The sequence below is a fragment of the Berghia stephanieae genome, chromosome 13 (assembly GCF_034508935.2).
Source record: "Berghia stephanieae isolate SIO BIC M18660-M18661 chromosome 13, UCSD_Bste_1.3, whole genome shotgun sequence".
Classification (NCBI taxonomy): domain Eukaryota; kingdom Metazoa; phylum Mollusca; class Gastropoda; order Nudibranchia; family Aeolidiidae; genus Berghia; species Berghia stephanieae.
In genome coordinates this window covers 120,493-137,992 of record NC_088372.1, presented here as the reverse complement: position 1 = coordinate 137,992, position 17,500 = coordinate 120,493, and the positions used below count along the sequence as shown (strand labels likewise).

General features: G+C 37.5%; 2 protein-coding genes across 22 annotated transcripts in view; both read left to right on the top strand.

The window, feature by feature from the left end:
- LOC144958538 (uncharacterized) overlaps positions 1-4,082 on the top strand; it is a 6,211-nt gene extending 2,129 nt beyond the window's left edge. The window contains exons 2-3 of the mRNA XM_078890584.1: positions 1-151; positions 4,042-4,082. The exon at positions 1-151 is cut by the window's left edge and continues 407 nt beyond it. Coding sequence (XP_078746710.1) covers positions 1-151; positions 4,042-4,082 — 192 coding nt within the window. The remainder of the gene's footprint in view (positions 152-4,041) is intronic.
- LOC144959152 (tensin-3-like) overlaps positions 1-17,385 on the top strand; it is a 400,273-nt gene extending 382,888 nt beyond the window's left edge. For 20 of the 21 annotated variants that reach the window (XM_078891665.1, XM_078891661.1, XM_078891660.1 and 17 more), the window contains 12 exons: positions 4,114-4,184; positions 5,055-5,161; positions 6,652-6,818; positions 7,614-7,700; positions 8,189-8,317; positions 9,937-10,029; positions 10,382-10,459; positions 11,295-11,381; positions 12,222-12,390; positions 13,075-13,143; positions 13,599-13,643; positions 15,779-16,064. In XM_078891665.1, coding sequence (XP_078747791.1) covers positions 4,114-4,184; positions 5,055-5,161; positions 6,652-6,818; positions 7,614-7,700; positions 8,189-8,317; positions 9,937-10,029; positions 10,382-10,459; positions 11,295-11,381; positions 12,222-12,390; positions 13,075-13,143; positions 13,599-13,643; positions 15,779-15,929 — 1,253 coding nt within the window. In that variant the 3' untranslated portion in view covers positions 15,930-16,064. Of the gene's footprint in view, positions 1-4,113; positions 4,185-5,054; positions 5,162-6,651; positions 6,819-7,613; positions 7,701-8,188; positions 8,318-9,936; positions 10,030-10,381; positions 10,460-11,294; positions 11,382-12,221; positions 12,391-13,074; positions 13,144-13,598; positions 13,644-15,778 lie in introns of all 21 variants that reach the window. The other variant, XM_078891652.1, reaches the window with a different exon arrangement.
- Positions 17,386-17,500: the final 115 nt, after the last annotated feature.

Sequence of the window (17,500 nt, the reverse complement as noted above, 5' to 3'; positions counted from 1 at the left end):
ACAACCACAACCCCACACTTCCCTTACCACACGATCTCTGGGCACCACCACAACAACCACAGAATCGCCTCCTCCGCCAGGTCGATGTCCTTACGTGGCCATGAATACGACCCCACCTATTCCACCATCCACGAAGACCGAATTCTATCAGGTACCACATGCATAACAAACCCCAGCCTAATGTGTATCCCTCACAACAACTCACCGACCAATTACAAACACAGAGTTCGACACGGTTTTACTTATAGTGTACGAGCATCGCAATCCAGGGGTCCCGTTTATCAGGTTGTCGAAGTATAAAATTGATCAATGAACTTTTCGAAGTATAATATATATTATGGTCAGTGAAGCTTAATAGTGATTTTCATCGTATTGAATCGAAGCATAAACACGACGAATGAAGCTTTTTACTCATTGTAATAGGATTTATGGAAAGACAAAAATGGTCGATGGAGCTTTGTAATACATAATTGGAGTTGGGTTTTTCTAACACAAATAATGGCCAGTGAATCTTTTTAGTAATTTTGATCGAGTTTTCGAAGCATTCTGAACCTGAAAATTAGCAATGGGTTTTCGAGCATAGAGAGTGAGCAATTTAGCTTTATAGCTATTTTAATGAGATTTACAGTGATCAGAGTGGTCAGTGGAGCTATATAATAATTTTAATCGGGTTTCGAGCCTTAAGAAAGAATTAATGAAGATTTAGATAAATGTTACTTTGAATGGACCCCTGTTTTTTGTATGAGTGACGTGGTAATCATTTCAACGGGTTTGTCGTGAATAACACCGCACTGCTGGTTCTATGGGAGAACAGCAATTCACTCCTATTGCAATCTTATTATTACTAGATAGACTGCAATCAGGAATACACATGAAATGGAATGGAAGAGATTTAAAGAAATACATATTTAATTAAAGCATTTTGTTTCTAGAATTATCTACTTTCATAAATTATAATGGTATTTATACCAATAGTATGACCATTTCAATGAATTTTTATATCAATGTAATATTATGGTCTTTAAGAGAACACTGATATAACGATGACGTATGTCTATTAAACGCGAATTGAAGAGTGGGTTTTTGCCCAAATCCACCATTTCCGTTTTGTGTTTGTTTTGAGACATTGGGGATTATTGTTTCCATAGAATATCATCTGATGATTTAGATAAGTAGATAATAACAAAATTATAAATATATAATAACAAAATGATAAATAAAAATAAATAAATAAATAAACTGTATTCATCCAAATTAAATTTGAGTTTTCAAGATAAATGTTAATAATCTGTTAAATCTGTTAGTGTGGACTTGTAATGAAAGCAATGTCTTAATGTAGTGACGGGATAAGGTATTTATTTCATATTGTTGTCAAGTGTATCGTATGATTTCTTTATCAAGACTAAACGAACCATAACAACCTTGTCACTATTACTGTAACCTATTCACAACGATATCATAAGAAACCACATATAATATATCAATATCATCATATTTTTATAATATATTTAAATACTACCACCTAACATACAAACCATGATGTACGGTATTATGATAGCGTCAGGGTATATTAATATTCATATCTTTACACTGAATCACTGAATTAATCAAATCTAGATTAACCAACCCTCCATTGTAAACAAGTCATTATGTATCAATATATAGGATTCACCTATAGAGAAGTCAGTATTTTACTAAGACGGATTATATAATTGACTACCAGTCGCTTACAGTTTAATATTCTACTATCATGGATAGTATGCGCTTGGCTTAGGAGCTCACCACATTGCCATCCGGAAGTATAACGGACCAACACACAAAACTTTGTGTATCCACGATCGTTTATAGTCAGGTTAATGCAGTTTAGTGAGAAATACTCCTAAACGCGGATGGCAAAAAAAAAAAACCAAACAAACAAACAAGCAACAACAAAAACATGAGTGACGTCAACTTGGAACTATCTATAAAAGGTGGATGGGTGAACCCTGTGGATCTCTTGGCAGTCCACATATCCTCTACCCACTCGTGTATTGTTAGCATTACAGCTTTGACAATCACCACCCATCCATCCGTCCATCCATCCATCTTATCCATCAATCTGTGTAACCAAATTATGTTCCAAACACACAATAATAGTTTATAACTGGACATGGTGACTGTATCTGATGGAATGTGTTGTGAAACCCAATAGTCTACGTAGCCTGGTTAATCACCACACAAAACACAACAGTTTATTGTGTCCTTATTACCATGGATCCAATTACCCATCTCTCTCTCTCTCTCTCTCTCTCTCTCTCTCTCTCTCTCTCTCTCTCTCTCTCTCTCTCTCTCTCAGGGAGGGGGGGGGGAGGGGAGGGAGGGGGGGGGGGGGGGGGGGAGGGAGGGGGGTTGTATTGTGTGTCATTTTGTTCGGTTTCTTTTGTTTTGCAATTTTATTATTTTTTGTTTGGGGGGGGGGGGGGGGTCGTTTTGAGTGTTTTGTTTTTTAAAAATTTATCTTTTGTTTTTTGATTGTTTGTTTTTTGTTTTTGTTTTTGTTTTTTGTTTTGTTTTTTTTTCGGGGGGGGGGGGGGGTTGTAATTTTTTTTCATATGTTTTTTAACTTTAAAATTATTTTTTTTTATTGTGTACAGCAGCATAAAGGATAGAATCGTGTGGTCAACGCATTTACCCTAAACCTTTACCATTCATGCATGAAGCGAAGAGAGCCTATCCCATCTTCTATTGAATCTTGGCATCAATGATGTCCTTCCTATTCCGTACATTATATTTTATCTATCTTGGTCTTCAAATGTTTCACTATTAACAATTCCACCTTCTTGCACTCTCCACTAACGCTGATCCTAACCCCTAACCCGACAATAATAGTGTGACGTCACATCTTTTTCGCTTCCGGTTCTAAACCACCTTTGTCAACAATGTTACTTAACGCAATGGCATCAACTTCTTATAACATGGTGCAATCCCTCTAAAGAAACATCGTCGCATGACCCGGGTTTAAGTAGGTTCTCTACTCTGGAGACACTATTGACCTCATTAGTGGTTCTCTACTCTGGAGACACTTTTGAGCTCATTAGTGGTTTAGTTCATGCAGCCGATAAAAAACGAACAAGTTTAGAACCGGAAGCGAGGAAGCTGTGACGTCATGACTACAGTTCACAATTTCCAATGCTAATCATCTCGCTATTTATAGCATGTCATATTCCATTGATTGATTGAATTTGATGATAATTGTAATGATAGTTAGACGATGATGTGCAATCTTAGCCCTGCTTGTCAAAGACAGACTAGCGTACTGTCCAAATGGTAGTAGGGAGGGACATTGTTATTGTCCTTTTAATGCCACAGGAATCGCGAGAGATTCCGACTGCACGGCCATTGTTGCTCTAAATGACTAATTTAAGTCCTTTTTTTTTTGGGGGGGGGGGGGGGGGGGGGGTAGATTTATGTTGTGTAATTTGATTTTCTAAAGATATTTACAAGTTAGTCAGTGGATAACTATAAAATAAGATAAGGTACTCATTTTAAATCCGACAACTGTGAGAGAATGTGAGTTAAGACCCTTTCCCAAGGATTCAACTATGCGCCGCTCAGAGTAGGGCTTGAACCATGGACCTTTTGGTCAAAGGCGAGTGTCATACTCCAAGACCACAAAACAAAGCCTCACAATTAATCTGCATGCCCGCCTTGCAGGGAGATTCAATTATTACACCCATGGAGCAGACCTGCCAAGTAATACGAACTTTTCGTGGAAATACGAATTTTTGGCTCCGGTTCGCCTCTTTGACTCAATAAATCTTGTTGAAAAGGAAAGTTTAGTTCCTCACAACCTATATTTAGGACTTTGGAGCATTTGTGGACCATACCGAGAGCAAATTATTAATTTCTAAAGTTATTTAAAGTGGATTTTTCTTTTTTTTTACCCTTGGATTTTTGAAATTTCAAGCTGGCAGCTCTGCCTTGTCCTAGAGTTGTGCATTTTTCACGTTCTCCACAGACACGTGAGATAAAATCTTTGTTTATATCCTATTCCTTCCATAGGTCCCATCCAAAACCACACAGGTCCTCATCACGTGAGATAAAATCTTTGTTTATATCCTATTCCTTCCATAGGTCCCATCCAAAACCACACAGGACCTCATCAACAGCAACAGACATTTCAATATCAGCAACAGTTTCATCAGGTAAGATAAATCACCGTCAGCTATTATCAACATCAACATCGTCATCATCATCATCATCATCATCATCATCATCAAAAACCACAACAACAACAACAACAACTGACTTTTCAATGTCAGCAAGAGTTTCACCAGGAACACCATATGGTGGTCACACAGTGTGACTATTTTTATTACAATACACTTGATTTATTAATTGTTTTAAATTATTGAATCATCATCATCATCATCATCATCATCATCATCATCATCATCATCATCATCATCATCATCATCATCACCGTCGTTCTTTTCTTGATTTTAAGAACCAACCAAAAATAGATAGATAGATAGATAGATAAATAGATAGATAGATAGATAGATAGATAGATAGATAGATAGATAGATAGATAGATAGATAGATAGATAGATAGATAGATAGACAGATTCAGATAGATAGATAGACAGATTCAGATAGATAGATAGATCGATAGATAGACAGATTCAGATAGATAGAGAGATTCAGATAGATAGATAGATAGATAGATAGATAGATAGATAGATAGATAGATAGACAGACAGACAGACAGACAGACAGACAGACAGACAGACAGACAGACAGACAGATAGATAGATAGATAGATAGATAGATAGATAGATAGATAGATAGATACGCGTAGATAGATAGATAGATAGACAGACAGGCAGATTCAAATAGATAGATAGACAGACAGACAGGCAGATTCAAATAGATAGATAGACAGACAGACAGGCAGATTCAAATAGATAGATAGACAGACAGACAGGCAGATTCAAATAGATAGATAGACAGACAGACAGGCAGATTCAAATAGATAGATAGATCAAATTGTAATCCGACCGCCTGTATTTCAGAGCCAGCAATATCAAACTCACCACGAAGGACCCCACGGGGGTCAGGGTACCCTTCACATTGACACAAGCCCCAAGATGTTGTCAGCTCGGAGTCCCTCCGCCAACAGGTACCCCCCCCCCCCCCCTTCCTACTTAACAGTTCACTCTGATTAACCGCAAACTTTTAGGAATTCGGATAAATTAAATGATCAATTAAACGGATTGTGCCTTTATTTCAGCATAGCGATTACATTAATGCTATGCGTTTAAATAAAAACTCACATATCCGCCAGCTGGATGTAACGTATCAACACACAAAACAGTGTTAAAAAAAAATATTTAAAAAAAACAAAAACTTAAACGTTTATAGTCTGATCAACACAATTAAGTGAGAACTACTCATAAAAACGGATGGCTATAAATAAAACCAAAAAAAATAGCGAAGAGCTTAGTGGTGTCAATTTCGTTCCTTCTAAAGTCCTTTTTCGGATAAATTACTTAAATAACACCAAATGGCCACATTGAGTTCCATTGGGGTTTTTTATTCAATGAACAGCGATTAGCGATTTCCTTGCCAGGTATTCTTGATTGACCATACCGGGTTTGCTTTGAATTTTGCCTTGCAAAGTGCAAACAATTTCTATTATTTTAGGGGCAGCCTGGCTCAGCGGTGTCAGAATATATCAAGGTAGAATCCTATCTGGTAGACGAGATACCATCAAATACTGTAGTCATTATTATTTTGTTATATAAACAAATGGGTGTTGTTGATCTACTCACTAAATGGGAGCTGAATTGTAGAGTAAAACGGTCTATAGATAGTATGCGCTTGGCTAAGAAGTTCACAACATTGCCATCCGAAAGTATAACAGACCAACACACAAAACTATGTGTAACCATGAACTTTTATTGTCTGGTTAGTACAGTTTAATGAGAATCGCTCACAAACGCGGATGGCAAATTATAATAACAAAGGCTGGAGTGACGTCATTTTCGTTCTATCTATAGGGAAAAACATCTTTGAAGTGCATAATAGTATGATCTTAAGAGGAGTGTGGTTTTGTCCTGTGTCCGAATCAACGGATTGAACTACTGAAAGACCAGCATGGTTGGGTGGTGTGTGTATTTTGATGGAATGCAGTTAAATGAAATATGCACCAGTTTTGCCTGCCACAACAATTGTCTTACAACACAATATTTAACTTTAAACATTTGTAATCTGATATAAGAGAATATAGTGAGAACTAATCACCAGACTTGCTGTCTTTAATAAATAAAAAGAGCCTAGTGACATCAAATGTATTCAATATGATGTGCTATAAAGTACAAAGCTTGAAGACGGGCCTGTTGATTTGTTTGTTTCTGTTTAGTTTTTGTTTTAGTTTGTTTTCTTTTTTGTATTTTTGTTGTTATTGTTGTTTTGTTGTTGTTATTTTTGTTATCTTGGGGGGTTGGGTTCTTTTTCGTGTTTTTGTCTGTGGGTTTGTTTGTTTTGTTTTGTTTTTGTTTTTTTATGTTGTATTTGTTTTTGTTTTGTTTTTTTGTTTTTTGTTTTTTTTTTAATCTCCATGACTTGTAATGGTACCTGATTTATCTCGCCCCCCCCCCCCCCTATTAGCCCCCCATCCCCTGGTAACATCAACACCCTGAGACAACAGCTGAACTCTGCCCACACCATGTCCAACTCCGTTGTCAGCCCTGGTGGGCCTCACTCCATGACAGGTCAAAGTTCACCCAGCGTTTATTTTGGCCTGTCCCGACGAGGCAGTCTCTCCTCATTGGCTGGTAAGTCTGGAAGAAATTAGAGAGAGAGAAAGAGAGAGAGAGAGAGAGAGAATGGCAGAAGTGGGGGGGGGGGGGGGAGAGAGAAAGGTGAGAGAGAGAAGGGTGGGGGGTATGAGAGCGAATAGCAGAGGAGAGAGAGAGGGGAGGAGGAGAAGAGAGACAGAGACAGCAAGAAAGAAAGAAAATTTATAAGGGGAAGGGGGGGGGGGAAGAGAGTCGGTTTGATTTGACTCGAACTTGAATCCAAATGTTAACTAAAACTTTTATACATGCCTAGAAATAATGCCATGTTTCCTTACTTATAGCTTATGATAAATTGTGTACTCGTTGTCTCCATGACAACCTCTTCACCCCCATACTTATAGCTTATGATAAATTGTGTACTCGTTGTCTCCATGACAACCTCTTCACCCCCCTACTCATAGCTTATGATAAATTGTATACTCGTTGTCTCCATGACAACCTCTTGACCCCCTTACTGATAGCTTATGATAAATTGTGTACTCGTTGTCTCCATGACAACCTCTTGACCCCCTTACTGATAGCTTATGATAAATTGTGTACTCGTTGTCTCCATGACAACCTCTTGACCCCCTTACTGATAGCTTATGATAAATTGTGTACTCGTTGTCTCCATGACAATCTCTTGACCCCCTTACTGATAGCTTATGATAAATTGTGTACTCGTTGTCTCCATGACAACCTCTTGACCCCCTTACTGATAGCTTATGATAAATTGTGTACTCGTTGTGTCCATGACAATCTCTTCACCCCCTTACTTCCACTTGTCCAAAGCAGATAATGAGATGGTCCACACGACGCCCAAGTTTGTCAAGGACACTTCCAAGTTCTGGTACAAGCCACACATTTCCAGGGAGGAAGGTGAGGGGTGGCCTCGGGGGGTTCCACGATTTGTTGTTGTTGTTGTTCTTGTTGTTGTTGTTATGATGGTGATGGTACAAGCCACACATTTCCAGGGAGGAAGATGATGGTTTTCTAACGGTATCAAATAATACTGTTCATGTTTTTACTGCTGTTCTTGTTATTGTTTTACTAATGCCTCCTCCACTGCCGCTATTGTTGTTACTGATGGTGGTAATGTTGCTGCTAAATCAGAGCTCATTGAGCCTGTGCTTTTTGTACTAAGATGTGTTGTGTTGGTCTTGCCGAGATGATCAGTTGGATGTACCTTGTAATAATGGTGATATTTATGATAATGCATAGTAATGACCATGTTGATGGTGAGGAGGAGGACATGATGATGGTGATGAGGAAGATGATGATGGTGATGAGGAGAAAAAAGATGATGATGATGATTAGGAGAAGGATATTTCAAATTAATTCAAATAATATTATTTCATCGTTTGCAGCCATCCAAATGTTGAAGGACAAACAACCAGGCACTTTCGTCATCAGGGACAGTAACTCCTTCCCTGGCGCCTTTGGGTTGGCCCTCAAGGTGGCCTCCATCCCGGCCAATGTACAGGCCAAGCCTTCAGGTATGTGTGTCTCTTTGTCTGTCTGTCTGTCTGTCTGTCTGTCTGTTTGTCACTTGGCATCAGAGTGGCCAATCTACAGACTGAGAATTCTGGTATGTGTGTCTCTGACTGTATGTCTGTCTGTCTGTTTCACTCTCTGTCTGTCTTTCTGTCTGTCCCTTGGCCTTAGAGTGGCCAATCGACAGACTGAGCCTTAAGATATGTAGTCTCTGACTGTATGTCTGTCTGTCTGTTTGACTGTCTGTCTGTCTGTTTGACTGTACGTCTGTCTGTCTGTCATTTGGCCTCAGAGTGGCCAATCTACAGACTGAGCCTTCAGGTTTTCAAAAGTTTATTCAATCCGACTGTCTGTCTGTCTGTATGTTTGTTTGACTGTCAACTGGCCTCAAGGCGGCTTCTATCCCGGCCAATGTACAGGCCAAAGCCTCATGTTTGTGTATGTCTCTCTGTCTGCTTGTCTTATGTCTGTCTGTCTCACCTGTCAACTGGCCCTCTATACTATGGTTTCTATCCCATGGATATGATAAAGAAAAGAACAATTGGGACAACAAGAGGTGTTGCATTTATGCGGATTCCACTGTAAACATACTCAAAGCGTTTTACTATGAGTCAGAAGCCAACAACTGCAGCTTTAAACATCTAGGATGAGACATGGTGCCTGGAAAATGTTATTACAATTTTTTTTCACCAAAGACGACACACTGTTACTTGCGTGTTACTTATTTGACACATTAAAAAGCCTTTTCCAAACACTCTACACATCAGAAGGCGAGTGTCATTCCACTCAACCAGAAAGCCACACCTACAAGAATTGAAATATTACAAATCACCTGTATGGCGTATGTTGTCCGAATCTTCAACAGTATAGGCATGTATACAATTATTCCCATCTACTTGGGCAATATTTGTCACTTCTCTTTCCCATAGATGAAATGTGTCAATTTCCTTTCCCAAAGACACAACCATAGATTTGTATCCATTGATCACACTAACTCACCATCTCGACTAGACACTGTGTTGTTTGGTCATCGACAGAAGGAGTTCTTAGACAAGACACTGTGTTGTTTGGTCATCGACAGAAGGAGTTTTTCGACAAGACACTGTGTTGTTTGGTCATCGACAGAAGGAGTTCTTGGACTAGACACTGTGTTGTTTGGTCATCGACAGAAGGAGTTCTTGGACTAGACACTGTGTTGTTTGGTCATCGACAGAAGGAGTTCTTGGACTAGACACTGTGTTGTTTGGTCATCGACAGAAGGAGTTCCAGACCTGCCTATCACTACAAACATTTAGTAGAATTACGGATTTTTGGCTGCAAACCGAGAATGATATAAAGATCTTTGATTCAATTAAACTTCTTGAAAACAAAGTTTTATTGCTGTAACTGATCTATAGGGGAATTCAAAGCAATATTTTAACATATTAATGACAAATTGGTCATTTTTACTAGTAGTTCTAGAGTCATGAAAACTATGGATGTTTTCAAGCCCAGGTAGGCAGGTCTATAAACTTCCACTGTACACAAAATCAATTTTAGTTTTCGGAATCCCCCCCCCCCCCCCCCCCCCCCCACCATCAAATACGATCTGTACATTACTGTGGTTGTTTTTCTTTTCCAGGTGATCCCCAGGCAGATCTTGTACGTCACTTCCTGATAGAACCCACACCCAAGGGTGTCCGACTGAGAGGCTGCAGCAATGAGCCAGTCTTTGGTAAGTCTTTTTGATGCTATGGGTTTAGACAAAACCATGTGTAACCATAAACGTTTATAACTATCACTAAGCAACCAACTGGCGACCTGAAAACAATTTGTGGTGGTAGTAGTAATAGTAGTAGTAATAGTAGTAGTAGTAGTAGTAGGAGTAGTAGTAGTAGTAGTAGTAGTAGTAGTAGTAGTAGTAGTAGTAGTAGTAGTAGTAGTAGTCAATAGAAGTAGTAGTATTCGTAGAAGAAGTAGTAGTAGTGGTAATAGTAGTAGCAGTAGTAATTGTTGTTGTTGTTGTTGTTGTTGTTGTTGTTGTTGTTGTTACTTTACCAATCATTTTCTTCCTTTTTTTCCAACAGGGAGTCTGGCTGCCATGGTATATCAACACTCAGTTACCCCCCTTGCCTTACCCTGTAAACTCAGCCTGCCTGAATCAGGTAACAACTCCAGCATATATTAAATCAGTCTGTTGTCGTGTCGTCCTTTTTTGTTGATGAAATATGTGACCCCCATAAGACATTAACTGGATAACCCACATTTCAATACAATTGAGAAAATCAAACTTAAATTTCAGGGAAAACATGGTTTGGAATGGCAAATGGGTTCAAAAGAAATGCAACAAGGTTTTTTTTTAGGTCTTTTTGTGTTGATTCTTTGATTTTCATTGAACGATTCTGATACTGGGAGAAAACCATAAAGAGGAACGTTTCTAGGACCATCGAATCACAGCACCACCATTTAGACAAAGAATAGACAAAAAAACCTAGGGTTTATGTCTATTCGATATGATGAAGAATCCACACAATGTCTTTCATTGCAACAAACTGAAAGTTGTTATTTCTTATCATCTCAATGCTAAATTAGCTTTTTGAGTCCCTATTCCTTCTGACCTAATCCCGTTTGGAGACGGTAGGGCTAAAAAATTGAGCTTTTATATAGAGCACAGAGACAACGCTGTTAATGGCCAGGTACTCATTTTACACCTGAGTACGGTGGGAGAATGTAAGTAAAGAGCCTTTTCCAAGGACTCAACTATGCGCCGAGCGAGGCTCGAACCCAGGACCCTCCAATCCGAAGTGAGTGTCATACCACAAGACCACATAGCCACTCATATTTTCATCAGCTGTTTCAGCCTAACGTGACACAGTTCTGAGATAGTAGGTCATGTCTGTATTGTATTTGAGCATTGTGTTATTTATAAACATTGTTATTTCTTAGCTGATCATTTCATTTCAATTTCAATTCCAATTCCATTCCTTGTTTTCCCCCCAGATGTGGTGGACGGACTCGCTTACCCAGAATCCCCCATGAACACGCCTGACCTCAACTCGGCTGCCATTTTATTGGCCCAAGGAGCTGGTGAGTCGGTTATCACATTTGGTTATTGCAAACTGTAGGTTTGAAGCTAATGATAATCGATCCATTTTTATACACCTTCCTCCCCCTCCCGAAACCTGGTGCCCCATTTCAGTAGACGACTTGTTTTGTGCAGGCTGTGGCTTGAGTTATTTTCTGTAATGGAGGAGCTCGGATATTGTTTTGCTTGTTTTGGGATTTTTTTGTTTGTTTCAAGATTGTAAGAAAATATTCCAAAGTCGCAAAGGTACATCTCAAAATACTAAATTTTTAAAAAATAAAAAACAGAAAACAGAAAACCATTTTCCTCAGCCCACGTCATGTGACGGATTATTTTTACATTGATATTTAAAAAAATAAGGATTTGTTATTTTTTATTTGTTTTTTGTTTGTTTTTTTTTGTTTTTTTTTTGGGGGGGGGGGACAACAACCCTATTCAGCATTGAGGAAAAGTCCTGTTTTGTCTTTTTTTGTTTGTTTTTTTTTTTAGTTTTAAGGAATTGGGATTATTTACGGTTTTGACATTACAACAGTCTTTATTCAAACTTTATCATGGACAAATGGGACTTTACTGTCAATCTGATTTGATGTGTCATGAATCAAATAAAGACAATTCGAGTTTCAAGGTCCAAATGGTCACAAGTTTAGGGGTTTAAAAATAAATAAAACTCCATCTATTCCATGTAAGCATGATGATATATGGTAACTCTAATTTTATAAGTTAAGCTTAAAATATGAAATTTACTCCAAAGGTTCAGACGGATATTATTCTATTTTTAGCTGTTTGGTCTCATATTGACACGATGATATTTATGTTTGAACCCTAAACCCTTCTGTCCCCAGCCTGCAATGTGGTGTACATCAACTCCGTAGACATGGAGTCTCTGACCGGCCCTCAGGCCGTGGCCAAGGCTGTCAAGTCGGTATTTGACAATCCGAGTCAAGGGAAGACAACTGTGGTTCACTTTAAAGTCTCCATCCAGGGAATCACACTCACAGACAACAACAGGAAGTAAGATGATGATGATGATGTTGATAATAATAATGATAATAATAATAATAATAATAATAATAATAATAATAATAATAATAATAATAATAATAATAATAATGATATTATATAATGATGATAATAATAATAGTAATAATAATAATAATAATAATAATAATAATAATAATAATAATAATAATAATAATAATAATAATAATAATAATAATAATAATAATAATAATAATATCAAGCACTTGTATAGCGCTTAATCCATACATACCTCTAAGTGGTTGAGATGTGTTTACAGATTAATGATTTGTCATTTATCATTAACTCATTCAACCCTAACACCGACTATATCCGTAGTTTACCTGGGTTACTTTTACCCCATGCCTATTTATTACATTTTTATGAGACAAATTATTGGCGTAGTATCAAAGATAATGTTTTTAACTTTTACATGTTAATGGTAGGTGAATACAACTATGTATGAACATGCTCATTCTTAATGCATTTTTTCCAATTTTGGAAAGGAGCAAAAACCTCTTGGGTTGAGTGAGTTAAAAAAAAAACTAACGGTGCCCAAAGGTGTTTCAATTCCAGGCTTTGTTTTGTTTACACAATATTATTGTCAATCCACATCAATACGTCTGTCCTGCCTTTTTTCCTATCCCATCATCCTTTACCTATTGTTTTTCCCTACAGATTGTTCTTCCGTAGACATTACCCAGTGTCTGCTGTCACCTTCTGTGGAATGGACCCCCAGGACAGACGGTATGTTCAATTACACCTCCATTACATTACATGCCCATCTCTAAAATATTTCATGTGGTATTCTACAAATAATGATGATGATGCTAATAATAATAAGAAGAAGAAGAATAGTAGTAGTAATAATAATAATAATAATAATAATAATAATGATGACGATGATGATAATAATAATAGTAGTAATAATAATAGTAATGATGACGATGATGATAATAATAAGAAGAAGAATAATAGTAGTAATAATAATAATAATAGTAATGATGACGATGATGATAATAATAATAGTAGTATTAATAATAATGATAATATTAATGATGACGATGATGATAATAATAATAGTTGTAATAATGATAATGATGACGATGATGATAATTATTATAATTATATAAAAAGATAACGATGGTGGTGGTGATTATATTTGTTATAATAATTCTTTTTTTGTCTCTGTGTCTGATCAGGTGGAAGAGAGAGTTAGATGCCCCTGGAGGCCAAGGAGATGCCAAGTAAGTAGTTGTACATAGTGGTCGGTGGTCCATCATTGGTTCAACTATACATACGGTCTTTCTTATCTTATCTATAATTTATTATGATAATCTGATAAAATATACTTTGATAATTTTGATATCATGTAAGTATTTATTAAGCAGCACATCTGAAAAACACAAAGCTCTTGGTTTATATTCGATACGGCATTTAAGACAAGAAATTGAAATAGCGTCTTACAAGCATCATATCTTGGGCTACATATCAAGTGTTGCCAGGACTTGATGAACATGGAGCTGATATATGAGCTGATATTGCACTATACAAACCACTAGTCATCCAAAGGCCCAGAGAGCCAGAGTTAATCCTGGATTTTATAACCTTAAATGGACTGTGGACTTTTAATAGGATGATAATAATAGCAAAGTGCTTGCTGCAAGATCTTGAATAACCAGCCGCCCAATCACTTTTAGGTGGACAGAGGGTCAGAAAAAATTATGATTGCACCTAGGATAGATGCCAACCCTTTTAGTTATGTGGCAAGTGCTCTACCACTGTCTGGTGGAACCCTTTGATTCCCCCCCCCCCCCCCCCCCCCCCCCCCCGTTCCCTTTGTATAAACCTTTACTTCTTTTTAATGATTTACAACTCTTCAAAAGTGTTCAACATGCCTTGTGGATATCTTAGACCTGTAAGTGGTAGCCCACAAAATTGTCTAAAAATTTTTGAAACAAAGTGCAAAATGATTATGGAAAGATTAAAAGATTGTGAGATTGTTGTCAGAAATGTCAAAATTGTCGGACATTGTACATGTCTGGTACATGTTTGTTATCTGTGACTGTAAGTGTCTGTGTGTGGAATTTGTACATGTCTGGTATCTGTTACTGTAAGTGTCTGTGTGTGGAATTTGTACATGTCTGGTATCTGTTACTGTAAGTGTCTATGTGTGGAATTTGTACATGTCTGGTATCTGTTACTGTAAGTGTCTGTGTGTGGAATTTGTACATGTCTGGTATCTGTGACTGTAAGTGTCTGTGTGTGGAATTTGTACATGTTTGGTATCTGTGACTGTAAGTGTCTGTGTGTGGAATTTGTACATGTCTGGTATCTGTTACTGTAAGTGTCTGTGTGTGGAATTTGTACATGTTTGGTATCTGTGACTGTAAGTGTATGTGTGTGGAATTTGTACATGTTTGGTATCTGTTACTGTAAGTGTCTGTGTGGGGAATTTGTACATGTTTGGTATCTGTTACTGTAAGTGTCTGTGTGTGGAATTTGTACATGTTTGGTATCTGTGACTGTAAGTGTCTGTGTGTGGAATTTGTACATGTTTGGTATCTGTGACTGTAAGTGTCTGTGTGTGGAATTTGTACATGTCTGGTATCTGTGACTGTAAGTGTCTGTGTGTGGAATTTGTACATGTTTGGTATCTGTGACTGTAAGTGTCTGTGTGTGAAATTTGTACATGTCTGGTATCTGTGACTGTAAGTGTCTGTGTGTGGAATTTGTACATGTCTGGTATCTGTTACTGTAAGTGTCTGTGTGTGAAATTTGTACATGTCTGGTATCTGTGACTGTAAGTGTCTGTGTGTGGAATTTGTACATGTCTGGTATCTGTTACTGTAAGTGTCTGTGTGTGGAATTTGTACATGTCTGGTATCTGTGACTGTAAGTGTCTGTGTGTGGAATTTGTACATGTTTGGTATCTGTGACTGTAAGTGTCTGTGTGTGAAATTTGTACATGTCTGGTATCTGTTACTGTAAGTGTCTGTGTGTGGAATTTGTACATGTCTGGTATCTGTTACTGTAAGTGTCTGTGTGTGGAATTTGTACATGTCTGGTATCTGTTACTGTAAGTGTCTGTGTGTGGAATGTGTACATGTCTGGTATCTGTGACTGTAAGTGTCTGTGTGTGGAATTTGTACATGTCTGGTATCTGTTACTGTAAGTGTCTGTGTGTGGAATTTGTACATGTCTGGTATCTGTGACTGTAAGTGTCTGTGTGTGGAATTTGTACATGTCTGGTATCTGTTACTGTAAGTGTCTGTGTGTGGAATTTGTACATGTCTGGTATCTGTTACTGTAAGTGTCTGTGTGTGGAACAGCATCCTAGTCTCCCAACTCACCTGTTTTCATCTTTTTTATCATCTGACAGAATCTTTGGTTTTGTGGCTCGCAAACAGAACTCGGCAAATGAAAACTCTTGCCACATCTTCTCAGAGTTGGACCCAGAACAGCCGGCCTCGGCCATCGTCAATTTTGTAACCAAAGTCATGATCGGCCAAACCAGTGTCAAGTCATTATAATGAATGATAATAATGACAATAATACTATAATAACGTGACAACTTTACACATTGTAATATAATTATACAAATAACAAGGGCTCTATGACAGATGAGTGCTCTCACCGATCAGTCATGATAACCAGAGTTATATGCCCATTGCTTGATGAGGGTTTAGAGTTATTTCCCTTTAAGTGATGAGGCTGTGTAAGATTTGGTTAAAAGTTCTGTGGGACTTGTGGTGGTGTTGACATTTTGTCCTGGTACAAGAGGTGACAGGAAATCCTGAACAGCCAAAGACTTCCTTATATTACGGACATCGTCATTTTCTAAGACAACACATTTATTGTCACCCTCTTGATCCAGTTTTTTTCTCATACGTCACAGATTATAACAAATTGTCTTAGGGTATTTTACATATTCTATTCTATAAATAATACATGTCATATTATCTCTGTATTATATTGATATATCATTTTAAACTGACCTACGTGTTTTGGGCATATCATCTATAGCGTAGTAGATAGAATTCTATACTTACCTGAAATCTCAACAATATATTTCTAATTTTTTCAAGAGGAGCTTTTATCCTCTGGACTGGACTGTTATATGTTCACTGGTTCCAGCTAGAAAATTAGCGCCTTCTGCGTTGCTATTGTAATATATAAGGTCAATAAGGTCACTATGTTGTTGACGTGTTCTTTGACGTATTTTGAATTTGAAACAATTTAGAATTTACTCGAATCAAATGCTTTTCATTCTTTTCTCTCATTCAAGCATGTGTTTTTTGCCAGTCATGTCTGGTCATTTTAAAATCAGCTGACCTGAGCGTGATGTTGTAACAAGCTGACCTGTAAGTGAATCCGACAGAATTGAAATTGTTTCATGGAAAGTAGAGAACTCATGTCTTTAGACAACGTGCTCACATGAAATAATGATGAAATGAGTAAAAAGATTGTGACAAAGTTGTCGGAAACCGGACATTTTACAGATCAGAAACAAGTTATTATTTCTGGTGCATTAGAATAAATATCCGTTGTCGTTTGTTGTTGATTTGTTGAGGATATGTAAGATTTGGTTAGAAATTTTGTGGAAGTTGTTGACAGTTTGTCCTGGCACAAGAGTTGACAGGAAATCCTGAACAGCCACAGACTTCGAGATATTACCGACATCGTCATCAATGTAATGTTGATTCTTTAGAGAAATAATTTTATCGTCATTTTCTAAGACAACACATTTATTGTCACCCAGGAATAGACACACTTGGAATGAAAAACTTGGGTAGCTTATATGATTATGATGGTCGTCGTTAGTTCCAGATATTATTTTGTTATTATAGCTGGTCTAGATAGAGTCGTGGTTTCCTTTTGTCTCACGTGGTTTCTTCTTCACCCTGGGATTTAGCTTGATATTGAAGTCAAAAGTAGTTGTGCAGAATTGGAGAAACTCTTGATCTATATATATGTGTGTGTGTGTGTATGTATGTGCTTGTAAATGAGTTTGAGTATAATCATTCTCTTACATGTGCATGTGTGTTTGCGTGTTATTGTGTGTTATCTGATAAACCAATTTGATATAACCACTATATAAAAT